This window comes from Phoenix dactylifera, chromosome 16 (assembly GCF_051530095.1).
Source record: "Phoenix dactylifera cultivar Ajwa chromosome 16, Ajwa_hap1_PhDact_Kaust_v1.1, whole genome shotgun sequence".
In the NCBI taxonomy this organism is placed as follows: Eukaryota; Viridiplantae; Streptophyta; class Magnoliopsida; order Arecales; family Arecaceae; genus Phoenix; species Phoenix dactylifera.
Genome location: NC_143205.1, coordinates 3,300,000 through 3,317,834, shown reverse-complemented (window position 1 = coordinate 3,317,834; position 17,835 = coordinate 3,300,000). Strand labels below are relative to the sequence as shown.

Genomic DNA, 17,835 nt, shown 5'->3' with positions numbered 1-17,835 from the left:
ACTCTCTTGGAAAAGTTATGTATAATTTCTATTATACTCTTAATAAAAATTAGGTTTTTAATACCTCTTTAATGTTTCTTTAATGCTGAAGAGACTTTTTGGAAAAAAAATAAAAATGAAGTGATTCCCGCCTCATGGAAAACTAACTTTTCCATGTTTCTCATCGGAAAGACTTTCTCATGAATTGTGGGAATCATATTCCCATGCGAATACAACTTTCCCGTCTCTCTCCTTTGAAAACTCCAACCAAACAAAAGGTATTTCATTACTTTTTCGTTGACCACACATTTCTCCCTTCTTTTCCTGCGAACCAAATGAGCCCTAAAGAATTGGAACTTTGAGAGTAGTTTAAGACGTTACCAATATAAAGGCCATCCATATCCAAGCATTGGCAATTGTCAAGCCCAAGCAACTCCTAGTCTCATGATGTCCGATGGTGACCATATCCACTCTATCCTCCTTTCAGCAGCTGCTTAGAGATGGGGCTGATAAATAGACTGCAAGTTGTGATGAGAGAAGAGTAGCATATAGTTAGAGTAGAGGTGGCGATCGGTCAGGATCGGATAAAATATATGCTAGATAGGTCAAAAATAGATCAATCTAAACCTGATATTTTTATTAAGCAGGTTAAAAATTTAAATCAAAAATATCATCATTTTATTAAATAGATAATTTGATTTGATGTACAATGGGTTGAATGATGTTAAACGGACTAAAAGAATCAAGCATTGCCATCAATATCTAGAAGAGCTTTTCTTGAACTTAAGAATTCATTTAAATTTAAATCTAAACATTTGCGATCTTGATTTGATCCAAGCTGGAGAGCTAGTGGTATAACGATCAATTTACAACCATATGCCGTGCCCCTCTTTCAATGTCTTCCAGGCGGCATTTTCTTTGCCCGATCCCGTCTACTTACATTCCGTCCAGGACTCGTTCAATCTCGCATCCACGCGCACTCGCCAGCGGTCGCCAAAACCCCACGTTGCTAAATACGCCTCAATACCAACAAATCTCTCCTCTCATGTTCGTCTTAAGCGTCCCACTACCAATCGCCAAATCCCTTCCGCCCCTCCGTCAAGAAATCAAATAGTCCCACACCTACCACGCCTCCTCTCGTTTCCTCCCTTCTACCCGCGCCTCCCGCTCCCATGGACCTCCGCCTCCTCTCCTCCCGCCTTCTCCCCCTCCCTCCTTCCATCACCCGCCTTCCTTCTCGCCTCTTCGCCTTCCCCTCCCGCTCTATCTCTTCCCCCTTCCCTCTCCGCCCTTCTATCCCAAGAATTCGATTCCCGCCCAGTGCTTCCGGCCGTGTACGGCTCAATCCCGCTTGCTCGTCCCATGCCGAAGAATCCCAGCTGCCCGACAGCGGCGGCATCGCCGGGTCCTCCACGCTTTCCGGGGAGGAGCTGGATTCTGGCCCACCGAGCATTTGGGCGCAGATGAAGGAGATTGTCTTGTTCGCGGCTCCTGCGACTGGGCTGTGGATATGTGGGCCTCTCATGAGCCTCATTGACACTATGGTTATTGGCCAGGGGAGCTCCTTGGAGCTCGCCGCCTTGGGTAATACCCCTTTGTGCTGCAGTTAATGTTGTTTCTTGTCTTTATCCTTTTCAGTTTTGGTGATTTTTGTGGTTGGGGTTGTAATAGGACCGGGGACGGTGTTCTGTGATTACCTGTGCTATGTGTTCATGTTCCTCTCCATTGCCACTTCCAATATGGTCGCCACTTCGCTTGCTAAAAAGGTCGGCATTGTTGAATTTCTGTGCTTGAAATGAATGTTAGGGACCAAATTCTTTTAATGCTTACCGTAGTCAATTGTATGTTTTTGGACTATATTTCTTCTTGCTGATTTTCTTCATGATGGCTATGATAAATTCATAAGCACGCAAAATGCAAGCCAAAAGTTACATTATTTCAAATGACGGAAAACATGCATAATTACTTTATTGCTTCTTAGAGATTTTAAATTGTTATTCTAATTAATGTTTTTGCAAACACATATCATTTTCAGATTTTTAAGATTCATCTTTGTGATCGATCATGGCTTAGATCGATTGGAGGTGGCTAGGTTCTTTTTATGCCTCGAGTAAGAGGACTCTAAATTTGCTGAGCGGTTGATAGAAAGAAAATAAAGATTGTGATACAACATGATAAAAGAATTAAACGTGGAAAAAGGGGAAGGAATAACTCATTTCTGTTGCTTTAATTGTGACCAATTCTGTTACTCAAACTGCATATAGAAGAAGGAGAAGTAAGTTGATTCTTTTGCTTGCAGGCGAGACTTGAGCCACTTCCTTGATGATAGAAAGATGGTTGCCACTAACTCCACTAGGCACTAAAACTCCATGTGCAAGCAGGTTGACCCTCAATTCTATGGATACATCGACCTCCATATGCGAGCAAGTTGAACCTCCAATTTTTGGAGGACATCCATGTGGAAGTAGGTTGAACCTTCGGTCTTTGGGTCACTCATCATCCATGTGGGAGCAAATTGAACTTTCACTCTTTGGACAGAATTGGAACCACATCCACTGATGGTTGTAAGACAGTCATCATCAAGAAAGACTTTGGATCCTAGGATCTTGGGAGGGAGTCATTAGTCCATGTACTCATAGGGTAGAAGATGACTGGTGCTTGGTAGAGTTGTTAGTGTCAAATGTATTGGAAAAAGAGGAGAGCAATTGAAGTTAGCCATATGCTCTTATGGAATAAAAATATGGTAATTTTGATGTAGGCACATATATGCAGAGATGCATGAGTTGTAATGCTGACTTCTCATCCTCTTACCTCCTTTTTCTTCTTACCATCTTTACATTTCTTTTTTATTTGACTTACAACAAAAATATAAAAGAACTTATAGAGGTTGCATTTTTGATCCTTAGCAAGACATAAGATATGATTGTAATCTGTGAAAATGAAACAAATTGAAACTAAAAAGAAATAGATATGGAGCATGCTTAGGGTCATTCTCAAAACAAACAGGCGGCCTTATCAAATCACCAGCAAATATTTAATGACTTTCTGACGAACACTAGGTTTTGCTTTAGAGAACTCTATATTTCTTTCTATCAAATATCGTTGGGGTGAGTGGTTGTGGAAGCTGTGGCTTCAATTTACCTACTAATAAAAAAACCTAGACTTTTTAATGAGATTTTGGCCAAGTGAATTAAAAGTAAAGTAAAAGAAAGAGTTATTTTTTCATCTTCCACCAAGCCAAGAGACCATTTCATGTCAATATAATGAGGATCTAAACTAGGATGCTTTCCTTAACAAATGCAGTGTTGTTTGGACTGTTGGATTTTCCAATTCTTAAATTTGGTAGCAATCTTGGAAGCATGATATGTCTAATAGGGTTTATAAAAAAATAATCTTTTGGAATTGCATTACCAAATCTAGCAATTTTACCATTCTAATCTACCTTTGCTTTGAAAAAAGAAAGGAAATATAAAAAGCATACTTTCTTGATTTCCTCATTATTCTCTCATTGTTGATTTCTAAACAAAAAGGAGAGTTTCTTTCCACACCACAAATTAAGGCATAATTTATTTTTATATCTCCATTAAACCTATATCGTAAAACAACATCCCTCCCCATTCAATCAAACTTTCCTCTCCCAAGAGAGACAAAGAAAAAAAACTGCCTTTCCCTATGTTTTCATTCTATATTTACATATTCTAGATCTTGTCCCTCCTATTCCTTAGTCTCCTTGATAGTTGGCCAGGCCTTGGCTGTTGAGTTTTCACTTTGGGGTCTGGGTAAATCCTGATTTCTAATAGTTGAGATGGATGAAAAGTAATAAATACAGAAATGAAAAGAAGCAAAAGGAAAGGAGGAGAAGGAATGGAGAGAAAGAATTAGAAATGGAGATGAAGGAAAAGAAAAAAAGAAAGTTGAAGGAATAGCTAGCAATCTTGTGCCCATAAGATTAAATATTTCTAGGGCCTTGTACCCATTTCATGCCTCCCACACAAGATAAAGAGAGGGAAAATATCTCTTGATATAGTCTGAAAGCATGCATCTATATATTTTTATTGGGATGGGGAGTGGCCACTTTTTAATGGCCTTTCTAAATGACGTTGTGCAATAATCCCATGGTAAATAGAAACTCTTTACATATAAATTCATACTTCATAGTCAATGAAATTCATGGAAAACAGCCTCTAATCATTAAAGAATAATTAAACTGACTAAACTTTGGTTTAGCCATCCAAAAACCTTTGAATTATGGTGCAAAATTATCCAATTCGATCCATAAGTTTTGGACTGCTTTTATGACGATTCGACTCTGAAAGCATCATGAATCCCATCGTACCACCAGAACGATTAGAAGTGGGGAGGTGGAATCCTCTAAATGGAGAACTTCACTAGACTTGTGGAATTCTCCAGTTGAACAATTAACAATGAGTCAGAATATTGCTAGTCTTGACACATTCATCCATTTAGTGAATCTCCCCTCAGAACTAATTTTAGTAGCTATGACTACATTCGCATTGTTTATAGGATTTGATTTCCAGTTTCTACATAACCCACATCATCATTGTATTTATGAAAATGTTACATTAAAATGCCTCATGAAATCCTTTTCAAAGAATATTCTTTTAGTGAAGAAAAAACACTGATTTTTAAACACAAGGTTATCAACATCGACTTAGGTGCTGGCACGGCATGGCACAATACATCTTGCATGATTTCCTTGCTGGCTTGTGGCAAGGGCATGATATTGGCTAAATGCATTAGTTGGCATGTTTTCATGCTAGTGCGCAACATTTGCACAGAATGGCACGGTCTTGTATGTACTGTGCTAGTGCTCGGCCGGCATGCCCCTCTGCATGTGATACTAAGAACATTGGTTGACAAGCAAACTTTGCATTTTGGCCAACAATTGAAATTTCATAGATCTTGTTAAAGGAGGTGCTATAGAATTTGAAAGTTTCATATATTACTATTTTGAAATGAGTGTGAGGATATTATGAATGTAATATTGATGCCTCTCAAGGAACATTGATTGTGAAAAAATAATGATTTTTTTTCTCATAACCTCATTTTTGAGAATATAGAAATCCCTCTGATTGGTCAATGACTATGAGCCAATCAAACATCACACATGCAGATTAGAACTGGTATGTCATATGTCTTCTGTAGAAATTCGACCGGGATGAGCTGTAAGACACAAAACATGATGAAGTACCACAGATAAAAACTGCGCATCAATTACCTTGATATATATATCGCTCTAGTAGGTTGCTCTGATTCCAACATTGGAGTTGAAGTGAGCACTAGCTGTTGCATTATCCAACCCTAAATTCTTTGTACACCAGTCCCATTAGCTAGATTTATCACCATAATTATATCCATTTGTTGCTGCACTGCCAAGAGAAATAATGAGAAACTTACTAAAGTAACTTTAGGTAAATGGCAAATCACATGATGTTGATTTTTTCTTAATATAATTTTAAATGCACTTTTTTGCATGCATTAGTGCCGTGGATATTTATTCTTCATCAATCTGTTAATCTTGTTAGTAAGATTAATGAAATTCAAGAAGTTGTATATAGCTCCAATTGACCAAAATAAGTGCCTTAGTATTTGTATCGTCTAAGTATTTTTCCATGAAATAACTGGCCCATATAGCAGTATACTTTTCAATCTCTATGTCAACAATGGTATACAAAGAAAAATATCTACTATGTGGTTGTACAAATTCTTATTATTGGCCTTAAATTCGCCTCGATTGTGTATGCAGAATTAAATTTGCCTCTATAATTGTGGAAAGGCTTCTTACAGAAAAGTTGCTTCTTCAAAATTTGAATTTATATAGCTCTGGGTTTGTTTGTTTGCTAGTGTTTTAAGTGGAATTTGAAAGAACACCCTGTAACTAACCTGAAAAGTTGTGGCTTAGAAGAAGTAAATAGATTTAGGCACTTCCTTGGTGGCACAATTGTTAGGTGGAAGGTTACATTGACAGGGCGTGCCTACAAATATCCTTGCCTTTCCCTGGACAAAAATAGAACTAAAGAGAGAGAAGGTAAGATATTCTTATGAACATGGGGGCTCGAGAGCTGCAAGGGACTTTATGCTTACCGATGTCTATTCATTAACTGCTTTTTTTTAGTGTATTTTGAATAGGAATACATCAGTTCTGTTCAATAAGGGCTTTTGTTATCCATTTTACCACTAATCTTTACTCAAACATATAAGTTAAGCTTTTAAAGGTAGGTGGCAAATTCTAAAGTGTGCTTCTTTCATGGAAGTCATTGAAAACTTGTGTTGTCTAGGTTAAATTATAGAAATCCCCATAAAACATTCCAAAGAGTCCTGTGCTACCATTCAGCAATATTTGCTTCCTAACTAGCTTATGATTTGGCATTCATGATGTGAAAAACACAAGAATTCATTTTCTAGAAAAAGGCTCAGATATGTTAAATGCATAAAAATGAGTCAGTGTACTCTAATGGATATTAAAAGAAAATTGTTTTAGATTCTAGATCAGTGAATGCCTGTGATAGATGCAGCTTAGCATTTCTTGAATTCTTTAGTAACTATTTTATTGCTTTATTGATCTGCAACAGTATTTTTTTACCCAGATGCACCTCAAAGAAACTCTAGGTGTCAAACAATTATTTTCTAATTTATGCTGTTTTGCTTGCCATGCTTTCTATCATATGATGACGTAGGCAAATGTGATATTGTAAATGCAGGATAAAGGGTTAGCACAACATCAGATATCCATGTTACTCTTTGCTGCTTTTGCTTGTGGCTTAGGAATGTTTCTGTTTACACGATTGTTGGGTCCTCAAGTACTAGCAGGTATATGAGAAACCTTATAGAAATTATGGCAGTTGCTGAGATGATATTGCATCAGTTTTATGCTATGACTTCATTTTTATTTCAGTCATTTTTTAATGAGAAAACATGTGGATTTATAAAATAGTGAAATAGCCTTTAAATTCTATTTTCTGAGGATTAAAAATGAAAAGAACAAGCTCTGTCCTTGATCTCAAGGCTGATCAAACATTAAAAATGAAAAGAATTATTTATAAGATATGGGTTCCAAAGAAGTCTATAAGTTGCTGGGAAAGAGATAGGGAGATCATTCTGCGGAGAAATTTATGACGAGTGAAATGATGATTGCCTTCAGTATCCTCCTTCTGTCATGAAAGTTTGGTTGTATAAAATTCAGTGGAAAAATGAGGGATTTTGTCCTTGTATACATTGAGGTTTTCAACAAGTGTCAAAGATAATATCACTACTGACGACTGCTGGAGATGAGTCGCAACTTCAAATTCTTGTAACAACTATAGATCCTTGCTTGGATTCACTTAGCCCCTGTAGCAGTTATCTAGTAGTTTGCTAAGCCCTAGAGCTTGAGAGAGAACCTGGGAGAGAAAACACAGGAGAGGAGGGAGCTATATGGGGCACGTGAGGAAGAAAATGAACTTGAAGGCTGGGCACCTAGCCCCCTTCTTTCTTAGTGTATAGGGTGTTCATAAGGGGCTAGCCCCCTTTCTTCTCTCCTAATCTGGTAATGCACTGCGCTATCTCGACAACCTGCATCACTTTACGAATCTTCTCAATATTCATCAACATCATATCTATGGTGTGTGTAGCATATGGAATCTAGAAAATATATGGCTGCCTGTCCATCAGAATCTCTTGGTGGCCTTATATTATGGTCCATTATCTGTGACCACCTGCACGACATTCCGCTCCTTTACATGGTCTCCATTAATTTGAGGATCTAATGGACGTCGTGCACCTGATTCGAACTATTAAATGACTTGTGGAAAAATATCTTCATGTTCCAATATATCAAAAAATTAATGGTGCTCCCCCTGCTGCGACTCGTCCAACCATCACAAATTAGAGTCAAACTGTTGGTGCCTTACTTGCTTTGGTAGGAGGCTATCCACTTCTCTAACTCCTCTTTACTATTGTCTAATAGCTTGCTGTATATGTCCTTCGATCCAGGAGGATATACACTCTGATTGACTCCCTAGATGGAGGTGTTAGCAGATTAATAGTATGTCATCTACCGTATTTGTAAGGATGTGGTTGAAGTGGAACTAGGGTGTAGTAGCTCTCCTCATGTCCCTTTTCTTATCTTCGCTAGCATGGTGTTAATGCTCAGCTGCTTGGAATCTTTGCTGAGAAAGGCATGCAGATCTATATCGTGAATGGTGGTTCATGCAGGAATTTCTCTGGACTTCTTCCCTTTCTTACTACCAAAGGCCCCAAATATAGAGACTATCTGGTTGCTGCCTCTGCCAACAACCTCTCTGACTGACGAAATCCTTTTGTAGCCTAGATCTGCGCTGGAGGACTCAGAGCTAGAGTTTGACTCAAGGATCGCCGAACTGGTATTGGTAGGCGTACCGGTCGGCCATTGGATCGGCTGAACTAGTACAAAAAGGTCATAGCGCGCGCGCAACGCGCTATGGTCTTAAATGCCACAACGCACGCTGTGGCAGATTGAACCGGACTCGGTGCAAAGCTGCACCGAGTCCTGGCTGAACTGGACGGGCGGTTCTGGCCCCTACGGGTCCGGAACCGTTTTCTATGCCTGAACTGACCCGATCAGATATTGGACTGGTTCGGTACGAGCTGAAACGGCCGGTACGGGCCGGTTTAGGATTCCTTGGTTGACTCATACTATAAGGGCCCAAACTAAATCTTTTGCTTGACAATCTCCTTCCTCTGACACTAGTCATTGATGCTTTTTTGGATGGCAGCTTGAATCTGTGCCTGCTTATCATTGAGGATGACTGCCTCATAATTCTCTGGATCTCTCAAGTTGTATGATCAAGGTTTGCCGAACCAGTACTGGAACCTATACCGGTCGGCGGCTGGTTCAGTACAGTACCATATTGGTATCGTACCGACATATTATACGCAATGGCATGTCGGTTCTGAATCGACAGGCCAATTTTTTTTAATATGTTTTTAAGTTTGAATTAAAGAAATTAATTTTTTTAATTTTTTAATAATTTTAAGTGTTATTTGATGTTTCTAGATTTTTTTCTGATGTTTCTATGTCCAAATATATCCTAAATGATGCCTTTTGATGTTTTAGAGTGATGCAAAACATAAAATAATTTTAAGTGCAATTTTTATTTCTAGAATATTTTGCATGCTAAAAGAAGCAACATGAAATATTCTAAAATCAATTAGTAAGATACAAAATATAAAATGAAGTAATTAATTACATATATCTAAAGTACAATATATATACCGATATCTAAAATCTCGTCAAGTGGTGATTCTCTCATAGATATCTGGATCATTAGCATAATCAGGAAGCACATTAGTCCACTCCTTTAACCAAGTGGTGTTGTAGTTCTATACGCTCTTTCCATAAGAAACGCGTTCTAGGTTATAACCAATCTTGATTCTCACTGAAGCTCTAGCTCTAAGAAGTATTCTCTGGCTGATAATACAACTGTGGAGGGGTCCATTCGAATATGCCGGAAACATCTGATCCGTAAGATGCTTCGGGCTGCGTAGGGTAGCATCCACCGAAAAACGATGATTCAGACACACCATATCCATATCCGTATCCATATAGGTCATAGGCTGCCTATGGCTGTGGGTAATAGGGTCCAGCATACGACTCGGAACTTGATACGTCTATGGATCCTATTCTATGTAGGGATCATCTGCAACCATTGTATGTCATGCTGGCCTAAAATGGGCGGTACAGGACATACCGTATCGTACCAGTTCGGTATCGATACTGTATTGTACCATATCGACACTGTGCTAGTTGGAGTTCGGTACCGAGATGACGAACCATGTCTGCAGCTGCATTGTGTCTTCCTGAATGATCTCAAGAAGCTCGTCTCCTGTATACAATTATATTCTCGTGGGCTCTACCAAATCGTGCACCACAGTTCCTATCTTGTGTAGCATGTGTAAATTAGAACCTACCGGTATATCGAAGACCACTCTATTGCTGCGTCATAAATGGTGGTTCTTTGCTTTTTCTATCAGGGTTGCAATTGCTTTTTCTTTTTCTTTTTTGCTGCGTTGAGGAGCTGCCTGCTTTTCCTTCGTGCCCTTCTTTGCCTGGCTATGTTGGGAGGATGGATGTAGCCTTCCTGACTGAGTCGACTAGGTAGCATAGTGGCCTCGTCTAAGCAACTCTTGATCATATCTCTGGGAGAATGTCTCGAACCAGGAGTCATATGACGACTGGCTCCCTAATGACCCTTGTGGCTGTGGTTGATTAGCTGGAAGTAAGGTTCGCCGTGCCGGTACCGGAGCCCATACTAGTCGACCGACGTTATGGTTCGGTACACTCCCGTGCCTTCTGTGCCGGGCCTATACTGACACAGTAGAGAGGGAGAGAGAGGGAGAATAAGAGAGGAAGAGAGAGGGGGAGGGAGGGCCATCAAAGGCCTCCGTTGGGCGCCAGAGGGGCGCCGGAGGGGCCCGTGCCAGCCCTTTGCTTCAGCCCTCCAACACCTTTTAGCACCCCTCCAACGCCCTTCGGAGGCCTCTAGCGGCCCTCCCTCCCTCTCCCTTCCCCCTCTCTTTTTCTCTCTTTCCTTCTCCCTTTCTCCTCCTGCCTGTTTCTTTTTTTGAATGCTGAATCCGTCCTAGTCCGCCCCGAATTGAGCGATTTGGGAATGACTCCATATTCCTTGGCTGGAAGGACGTGTGGAATGTTAGGATCTGCCCATTGCCATGCATCCACCCTAGTTTCGCTATTATGAAACTAGCCAGTCGTGGAGGCGATCCTAGTTCATCAAGCTCTAGCTCCTGCTGTTGGCCCACAAGCCATCTGATAATAGGATCATCCTCATTGCCAACGAAAGCATAGTGAATTGGATTCGTATAGTTGAGCTCCACTTCCTTCTGAATGCATTTCAGCCTTAACCTTAGATTGTAGTGAACATATATAAGGTCGTTGAGGTGTTTCTATTCAGACGGCTCTTTTGCTTGCTGTGGATGAGGGCGAAGGTGGACTAGTTACGCTCACAACCACTCGACGAGATTGTCTAGGAGAGGATTCGGATAGCTAGCCACTTAAGATTTTTTGTGGACAAACCAAAATGAATCCACCATTCAACTGCAAAAATATTGAAGAAAATTACATATAAGATAGTATCATATTAGTAACCATTTAACATCAGGTAAAAATGATCATTGATATGTAATATACTTGGATTCAAACTTTTTTTAGTTACGACAGCTGCCGAGATTCCAAAACTATCAGTGTCCTCTCTAAATATTTTCGTTTGTGAAAAAGAACTGTGTTATAATATGTTAATCATTGAAGACACGAGTTAATTTATGCTCTAGCAACTAATGTCACGCTCTAGCTTCTTACTTTTTGAATCTATTCTTGCAAGTTTACCGAACACATTCAAAAATTTTTACACCAGTTGATAATTACTTAATTAATTATTTAAAAATCGTAAAATTATATTATAATAAAAAATCATCAACTAATGAAAAAGAACCGTGTTGTAATATGTTAATCATTGAAGACACGAGTTATTTTACGCTCTAGCAACTAATGTCACCCTCTAGCTCCTTACTTTTTGAATCTATTCCTGCAAGTTTATCGAACACATTCAAAAGTTTTTACACCAGTTGATAATTACTTAATTAATTATTTAAAAATTAGTAAAATTGCATTGTGATAAAAAATCATCAAACTAGTCCAGAAAATACTTCTACATTGTTTATATCTAACACAATTTTTTAATAATTTTTAGAGTTACTTAAATATTTTGTAATTAATTTTTTATAATAAATTGATATTTAATTAGGAGATATCTATAACGTTAATTTTAATTCAGATTAATGTAGAACCCAACTAGAGATCATACATATCTCAATTGATCGTTATTTAATTAATTATTTAAAAATAGTGAATTTTCATTGTAACAAAAAATTATATTTTAGTCCAAAAAATACCTCTGAATTATCCAACATATAATACCAATTTTTTTATAATTTTTTATATTGTATGTATATTTGTAATTATTTTTTAAATAAAAATATTTAAATATAAAATATCTAAAAAAATCATTTTAATTTGGATCAGTGTAGGACTCTACCAGGGGTGCTATATGTATTTTTTTGAGCCCATAGATATGCACAAAAGACCATTTATTTAAATTTTGGCCTAGGTTTTTACATGCATGATCATGCCTAAACTTACAAAAATTGCTATGAAATTTAGATATAAAGTAGCATGTATACTCCCAAACAAGCTATCAATTTCACAGAATTTTTTTGGTCATTATTTTATTTTTAATATTTTTTAATGCAAAGTATATTTGTTAATTTAAAAATTCATAGGCTTAAAAAAATTATGATTTTGGCTGCATTGCTCATATTATTCGTAGATCTATAGCATATCATGAATCATACTGAAATCCAAAATTTTGGCATGATTCTCTCATTTTTCTATTTTTGTTTGATTTTTAAACAAGGTATGCAATCTCGGTGTTGGACCTCGTGCCGGTACCATGTTGGTACAATGCCTGGTATGATGGTTGGTTTAGTGTACTGACACTTGGTATGCTCCCATATCGAGTATTGGTTTGGTAGTACTGTACAATACTCTTTATATAGGGTGGTGTGCACAAATATTGGGAACCTTGGTTTTAAATGTCTTGGTAAGATATATCTTAAAGATCTTCTAGAGAAATGAAATATCATGAGGTATGTGTCCGGCCATTTGATGGTTCAACTATCTTTAAGATAACAACTGTCTCTAGGATAATAACCGTCAAACCCATAATTGATACACCCATCTATCGAGCTTAAGGCTTTGTTTAGACTTTATAGTTTTTACATTAAAGAAACTCTTCATCCAAGAAAATAATTTGCAAAAACGACAAATATAACTTTTTATTTTTACACAAATAATTTGTACACTTTTTTGACCATTCACTAACCTATTTTAATTGTTTGATCAATCCTCATCATCAAACTAGTTGTTCACTTGAATTGAGTAGCAAATCTCTTATTGGACATATTATATATCTCAAGTGTCATCCATACATACACACACATATATAATATACCTCTAAATTATAATTCTTTTGGTCTATCTGGCTTAGCTAGTCATGTGACTATGGCTTATGCTGGTCCGCATGGACCTAGCAAGTTAGGAAACATGTAAATACCATCACATGAGAGATCAAAACCTATCTATATTACTCCTTATAGAAACACTTACCTCGTCTCTCGACCTACACATTTTTTATAGAGAGACACAAATTAAAGACTACTATTTTTTGTGAGTTCTAATTCATTCTTCCTTATTTGAGGTATATTGCTCCCCTTCCCTGCAATTATATAATGGTCATTCTGAGATATCTACTTCCTGTTCTCTTGATGGTTTTCATTCTTGTAGCCTTACGGTGATCTAGTGTCAGCTGGCTTTCTCTATCTCACGAGACATAGAGATGTTAGCATCTGAAGGCTCAAACCTCTTGCCAGCAATTGCATAGAGTTTTAACTTGGTCTGTGATAGCTTCAATTATTTAAGTTTCTCTTTCTCTCTCTTTCTTTCTCCCACACACAAAAACACATACATACACAAGCAAGTGCGCACAGATAACACTTGTGCATTATTCTTGTTCCTCTTTAGTTCACTGGAGGAAGTTAAAAGAACAATTACTAGGTCATCGAAGGAATGTTGTACTACCTAGAACTATCCTGTTTGGGGCGTATCAAGCCGTATCGGGGGTGGACTGGCATGGTTTTGCCCTTGAGTTTGATAAACTGACGAGGGAGGGAGGGGGAGGGAGAGGGAGAAGGAAAGAGAGAAAAAGAGAGATACAGAGGGAGGGAGGGAGAGATGAGGGAGAGAGAGTGAGGGGGAGAGAGGCCGAGAGGAGAGAGAAGGGGCTTTCGAGCCCCTATTTGCTCCACCGTGCGAAAAGAGGGGCTCCGCCCCTATTTCGAAACAAAAGAGGAGCTTTAGCCTTTTTTTTCTTGAATTTTGTAAAGTGAAGTCGGTGCTGACTTCACTTTAAGAAGTTTCAAAAAAAGGTCCAAAGTCCCTGTTCTTGCGCGCCGGAGGGGATGGGGCCTCAAAAGCCCCCTCTCTCTCCTTCTCTCGACCTCTCTCTCTCTCCTTCTCCCTCTTCCCTTGCTCCTCTCTCTTTTTGCTCTCTTTCATTCTCTATCTCTCCCTCCTGCTGCCTCCCTCCATCTCTCTCTGCCCCTCTGGCTCCCTTCCTCCCTCACCCCTACTTCCCTCTCTCTCTTTTCCTCTCTTTCCTTCTCCCTCTCCCCCTCCCCCTCCCTCGCCGGCTATGTTGTCTTGATATGGGCTCGGAACAGAATGGCATGGTTGCGTACTGTATCATACCGTACCGTTCGGCAACTAGTATGGGTTTTGGTACCAGCACAATAAACAATGAAGTCATCCTTCTAATCTTTAGGAAGCAATATTTACCCATACTTTGCCTGACTTGATCTAACCCATTGCTTAGTCTAATTCAAATGCAAATTGAAGATAAACATGTCTTCATATCATTGGATAATTTCCTGTTAAATATGTTCATTATAGTCCTAACCTATATGAATCATAACTATCAACCATTGGCCTCTCTTGTATGAATCCTGATCCACCAATTTATCCTGTTTATTGTTACTTTGATGTTATTGCAATATTAACATCCTGGCATTTATGAGTATTGAATTAGGGTTCATTTCATAATTTGATATGACTTTTACAATTAGTTATCAACTTAACGTTAGCCCGCCACCTTTTTCATTTGGGCTTGAGACTGACATTGTTGGTAATAACCCCAATTATTTACTAAAAGTCGATTCTGTTTTTCACCAATTTTTCTAATCATGTTATTCAATATATTTGCTAGACTAAAAAGCATAACAAATATTATAAAGAGTGGCTAAGAAGCCTCAGTATCCAATCAAAAGTTCAACGAACCAGATCTATAATTCTTATCCCTATATAAGGATATATTAAATGGCAATTGCACTGACAACTGCTAATATTTTTTGATGCCTAATTTCTCTCTCAGCTTGGAAATCCAAAATCAAGAAATATTAGATTTTATAAATAATAAACCAAATATAGAAATAATGATTATGCACAATTTAAAGAAAAATTCTGATTTTCTTTTTTTAATTTCTGATGTATTGCAAAGGCAGAAAACCATAGATCGCTTAAAATGAATGCAAGAGAATCCTATTAAAGATCATAATTTGTGTCCTAGAATTGGGTATTTTTGGATTGTTTCCAATTGGAATCGATTCATTATACTTTAGAAACTTGTACTAGGTTCTATGGTACGCCATACCGTACCAAACCGGAGGTATGGGGCGTACTGTTCTGTACCAGTTCGGTATCGGTACACCGACACTCGGTAGTTGAATCGGCCGTTGTACCAGGTGTACCGATATAGTGACAGGGTGGCACTCGTACGGGGCAGTACTGTGATGGCGTACCTTGCTAGGTTCTCTTAGGTTAAGTTAGGTGAAACAAACATCTTTGATCTGATCTCCGAACACTTATAGGCTTGTGGTTTCATTTATTCATATGAAATGGGCTGCATTTTGCTTGAATAATTTAACGGTTAGAACCAAAAGACTATCATGGTTAGAGCCAAAAGAACAAGGCTTTATAGCTTCAGCTGTCTCATACTTAATGCAAAACTATGCTTGTTATATTGATCCTCCCAATGACATTCCAAAATTTTTTGGCTGAAAGTTCAATAGTTAGCCATCTAGGTTATCTGCTGGGTCATTGGTTTATCTTCTTTTTTGTGTTGATGACATGTTTATTGTAATAAGGGGCATGCCTAGGATCTTCAAGTTTGAGGCTTTAACTGAGACATTTCGGAAGCATGGAAATTTTGAAGGACTCATCAAATGACAGACTGTGATACCACAAGCGAAATATGTTCAGAAAGTTCCAGCATATGGACAGAAGAACAAAATTGCAGGGAATTTCTAGCACATTACATGTTGTTGGCGTGACCTAATGTATACGAAGACTCTAATTAGATTCATTAAATGCATTAGTATTATGCCAATTTTGTTACTAGATAGATGAAAAATTCAGAAAAGGAGCATTAGGATGCTTTGTTCCGAAAATAAATGGAGAGAGCTGGTGGTTTGTTTTTTTATAGAATGTGTTATCAAGGGCACTGTGATAGATCTTTTTGAGGCCAACTTTTCTTGTCACTGGTACGGACGATGGTAGAGAACCTACAAGTTTTGTGCTTACTCATCTCAAGGGTCTTTTCCAAGGTCTGTTGAATCGGTCGGAACCGACGGGTTCAGCCTGTACCGTACCGGTACCGGCCTCCACCAGTACGGTATAGCGGTGGAATTCGGTTCCGACCCCAAAGCCCGTATCGGTGCGAATTGCACCGGTTTGCACCGGAGGGGTCGGAACCGAACGGTTCCTTGCTCGTACCAGTGCGAACCGCACCGGTACTCGCGGGGAAGAAGGGGGGAAGAGAGGAGAAGAGAGGAGGAAAGAGGAAAAGAAGACCTCTCGTGCTATCGGGCCTCTTTCTTCCTTCCGAGCACCTCACGGGGAAGAAGAGCTCCTTTGCTCGCAGGAGAAGGGGGAAAGAGAGGAGAAGATAGGAGGAGAGAGGGAAGAAGAGAGGAGCTCGGGAAGAAGAAGAAAAGGAAAAAAAACAAAGAGAGAGGCTGCGGGAAGCGCGCTCGCATGCGGGGATGCGAGCGTGAGTGGGGAAACGCGTCCCCGACTCGTGCCCGCGCGCGTTCCACTCAGTGGGAATCGCGGTCGACGCGTGGGGAACCGTGCGCGTGATTCCCTGCGCGGGCTCGCCATGCGGGGCAGCAAGCCCACGCACTGCCCTACGTGGCCGGCTTTAATGCGGCAGAGTGGCATTTAATGCCACTATGCAGCATAACGCGTCCGCGCGCGTCCGCGCATTTTTTTTCAAAACCGGTTCGGGATCGGTTCCGAACCGGTGTCGAATCGGTACCGGTCTTCACCGGTACGTCGGTTCGGTCGGTTCGTCTAACCTTGGTCTTTTCTATGGTACTTTTGCAGTATGAATTGATTTAACTTTGCCTATTTCAGTGACAGATACTTGGCAGCTAGAGAAATGGTAAAGGAAGTATCATGCTTGAGGAAATTGGTTGGTTGTATTGTTTCCAAGAAGTCAACCATGCCATTGTGATAGACAGTGTATTCCACATTGTCCCGTTACAGATGAAGCATGTTAATGCATGTTATAACATTAAGGAGATCTAACTGGTTTATTGATAAGTACAATTTCTTGTACCAGAGGGGGGGGGCAAGAGAGATTCATTTCTAATGCAACATTGATTGCGTGAATGCTTCTTCTTCTTCTTGTTTTTTTCTTGTTTTTCCAAATTGTTTTCACTTAACGTTTGGTCTCTTTTGTATGCTTTGAACATATATTGGTTGTACAGCTTTAGTCCAGCTTCAGCATAATTACTCTATTTTTTTATGCTTTACGCTTTGCATCATTAATTGATCAGAACATTGATTATACATCTGAAATTTGATTTCACATGTTTCTCATCCATGTTCAGCTTTTACTGGGTCAGAGAATATGCACATTGTTCCTTCTGCCAATACATACATTCAGGTGCATATACTTCAAAATGCACTTTTATATTTGATGTATTGAGAAAGTATAGCTTACAGTTTAACTAACTTGAATTTATTTATCTAAAAACACAAAATACAATTTTCCTTGCTTAATTTTGATTCAATTTTTTGCTGTCTCTGAATCATAGCAGTTTATATATTAGTTTGTTATCTTTAATTTAGTTCATTCCATTGTTCTCTTCTTGAACTTCGTATTGACTTTTTCTTTCCTTCAAATT

The 17,835-nt window shown here is 38.9% G+C and overlaps 1 protein-coding gene across 2 annotated transcripts in view; it reads left to right on the top strand.

Moving 5' to 3' along the window:
• The first annotated feature begins 556 nt into the window (after nucleotides 1–556).
• LOC103697272 (MATE efflux family protein) overlaps nucleotides 557–17,835 on the top strand; it is a 70,294-nt gene continuing 53,015 nt past the window's right edge. For both annotated transcript variants that reach the window (XM_039116390.3, XM_039116389.3), the window contains exons 1-4: nucleotides 557–1,563; nucleotides 1,651–1,745; nucleotides 6,702–6,810; nucleotides 17,539–17,594. In XM_039116390.3, coding sequence (XP_038972318.1) covers nucleotides 1,152–1,563; nucleotides 1,651–1,745; nucleotides 6,702–6,810; nucleotides 17,539–17,594 — 672 coding nt within the window. In that variant the 5' untranslated portion in view covers nucleotides 557–1,151. The remainder of the gene's footprint in view (nucleotides 1,564–1,650; nucleotides 1,746–6,701; nucleotides 6,811–17,538; nucleotides 17,595–17,835) is intronic.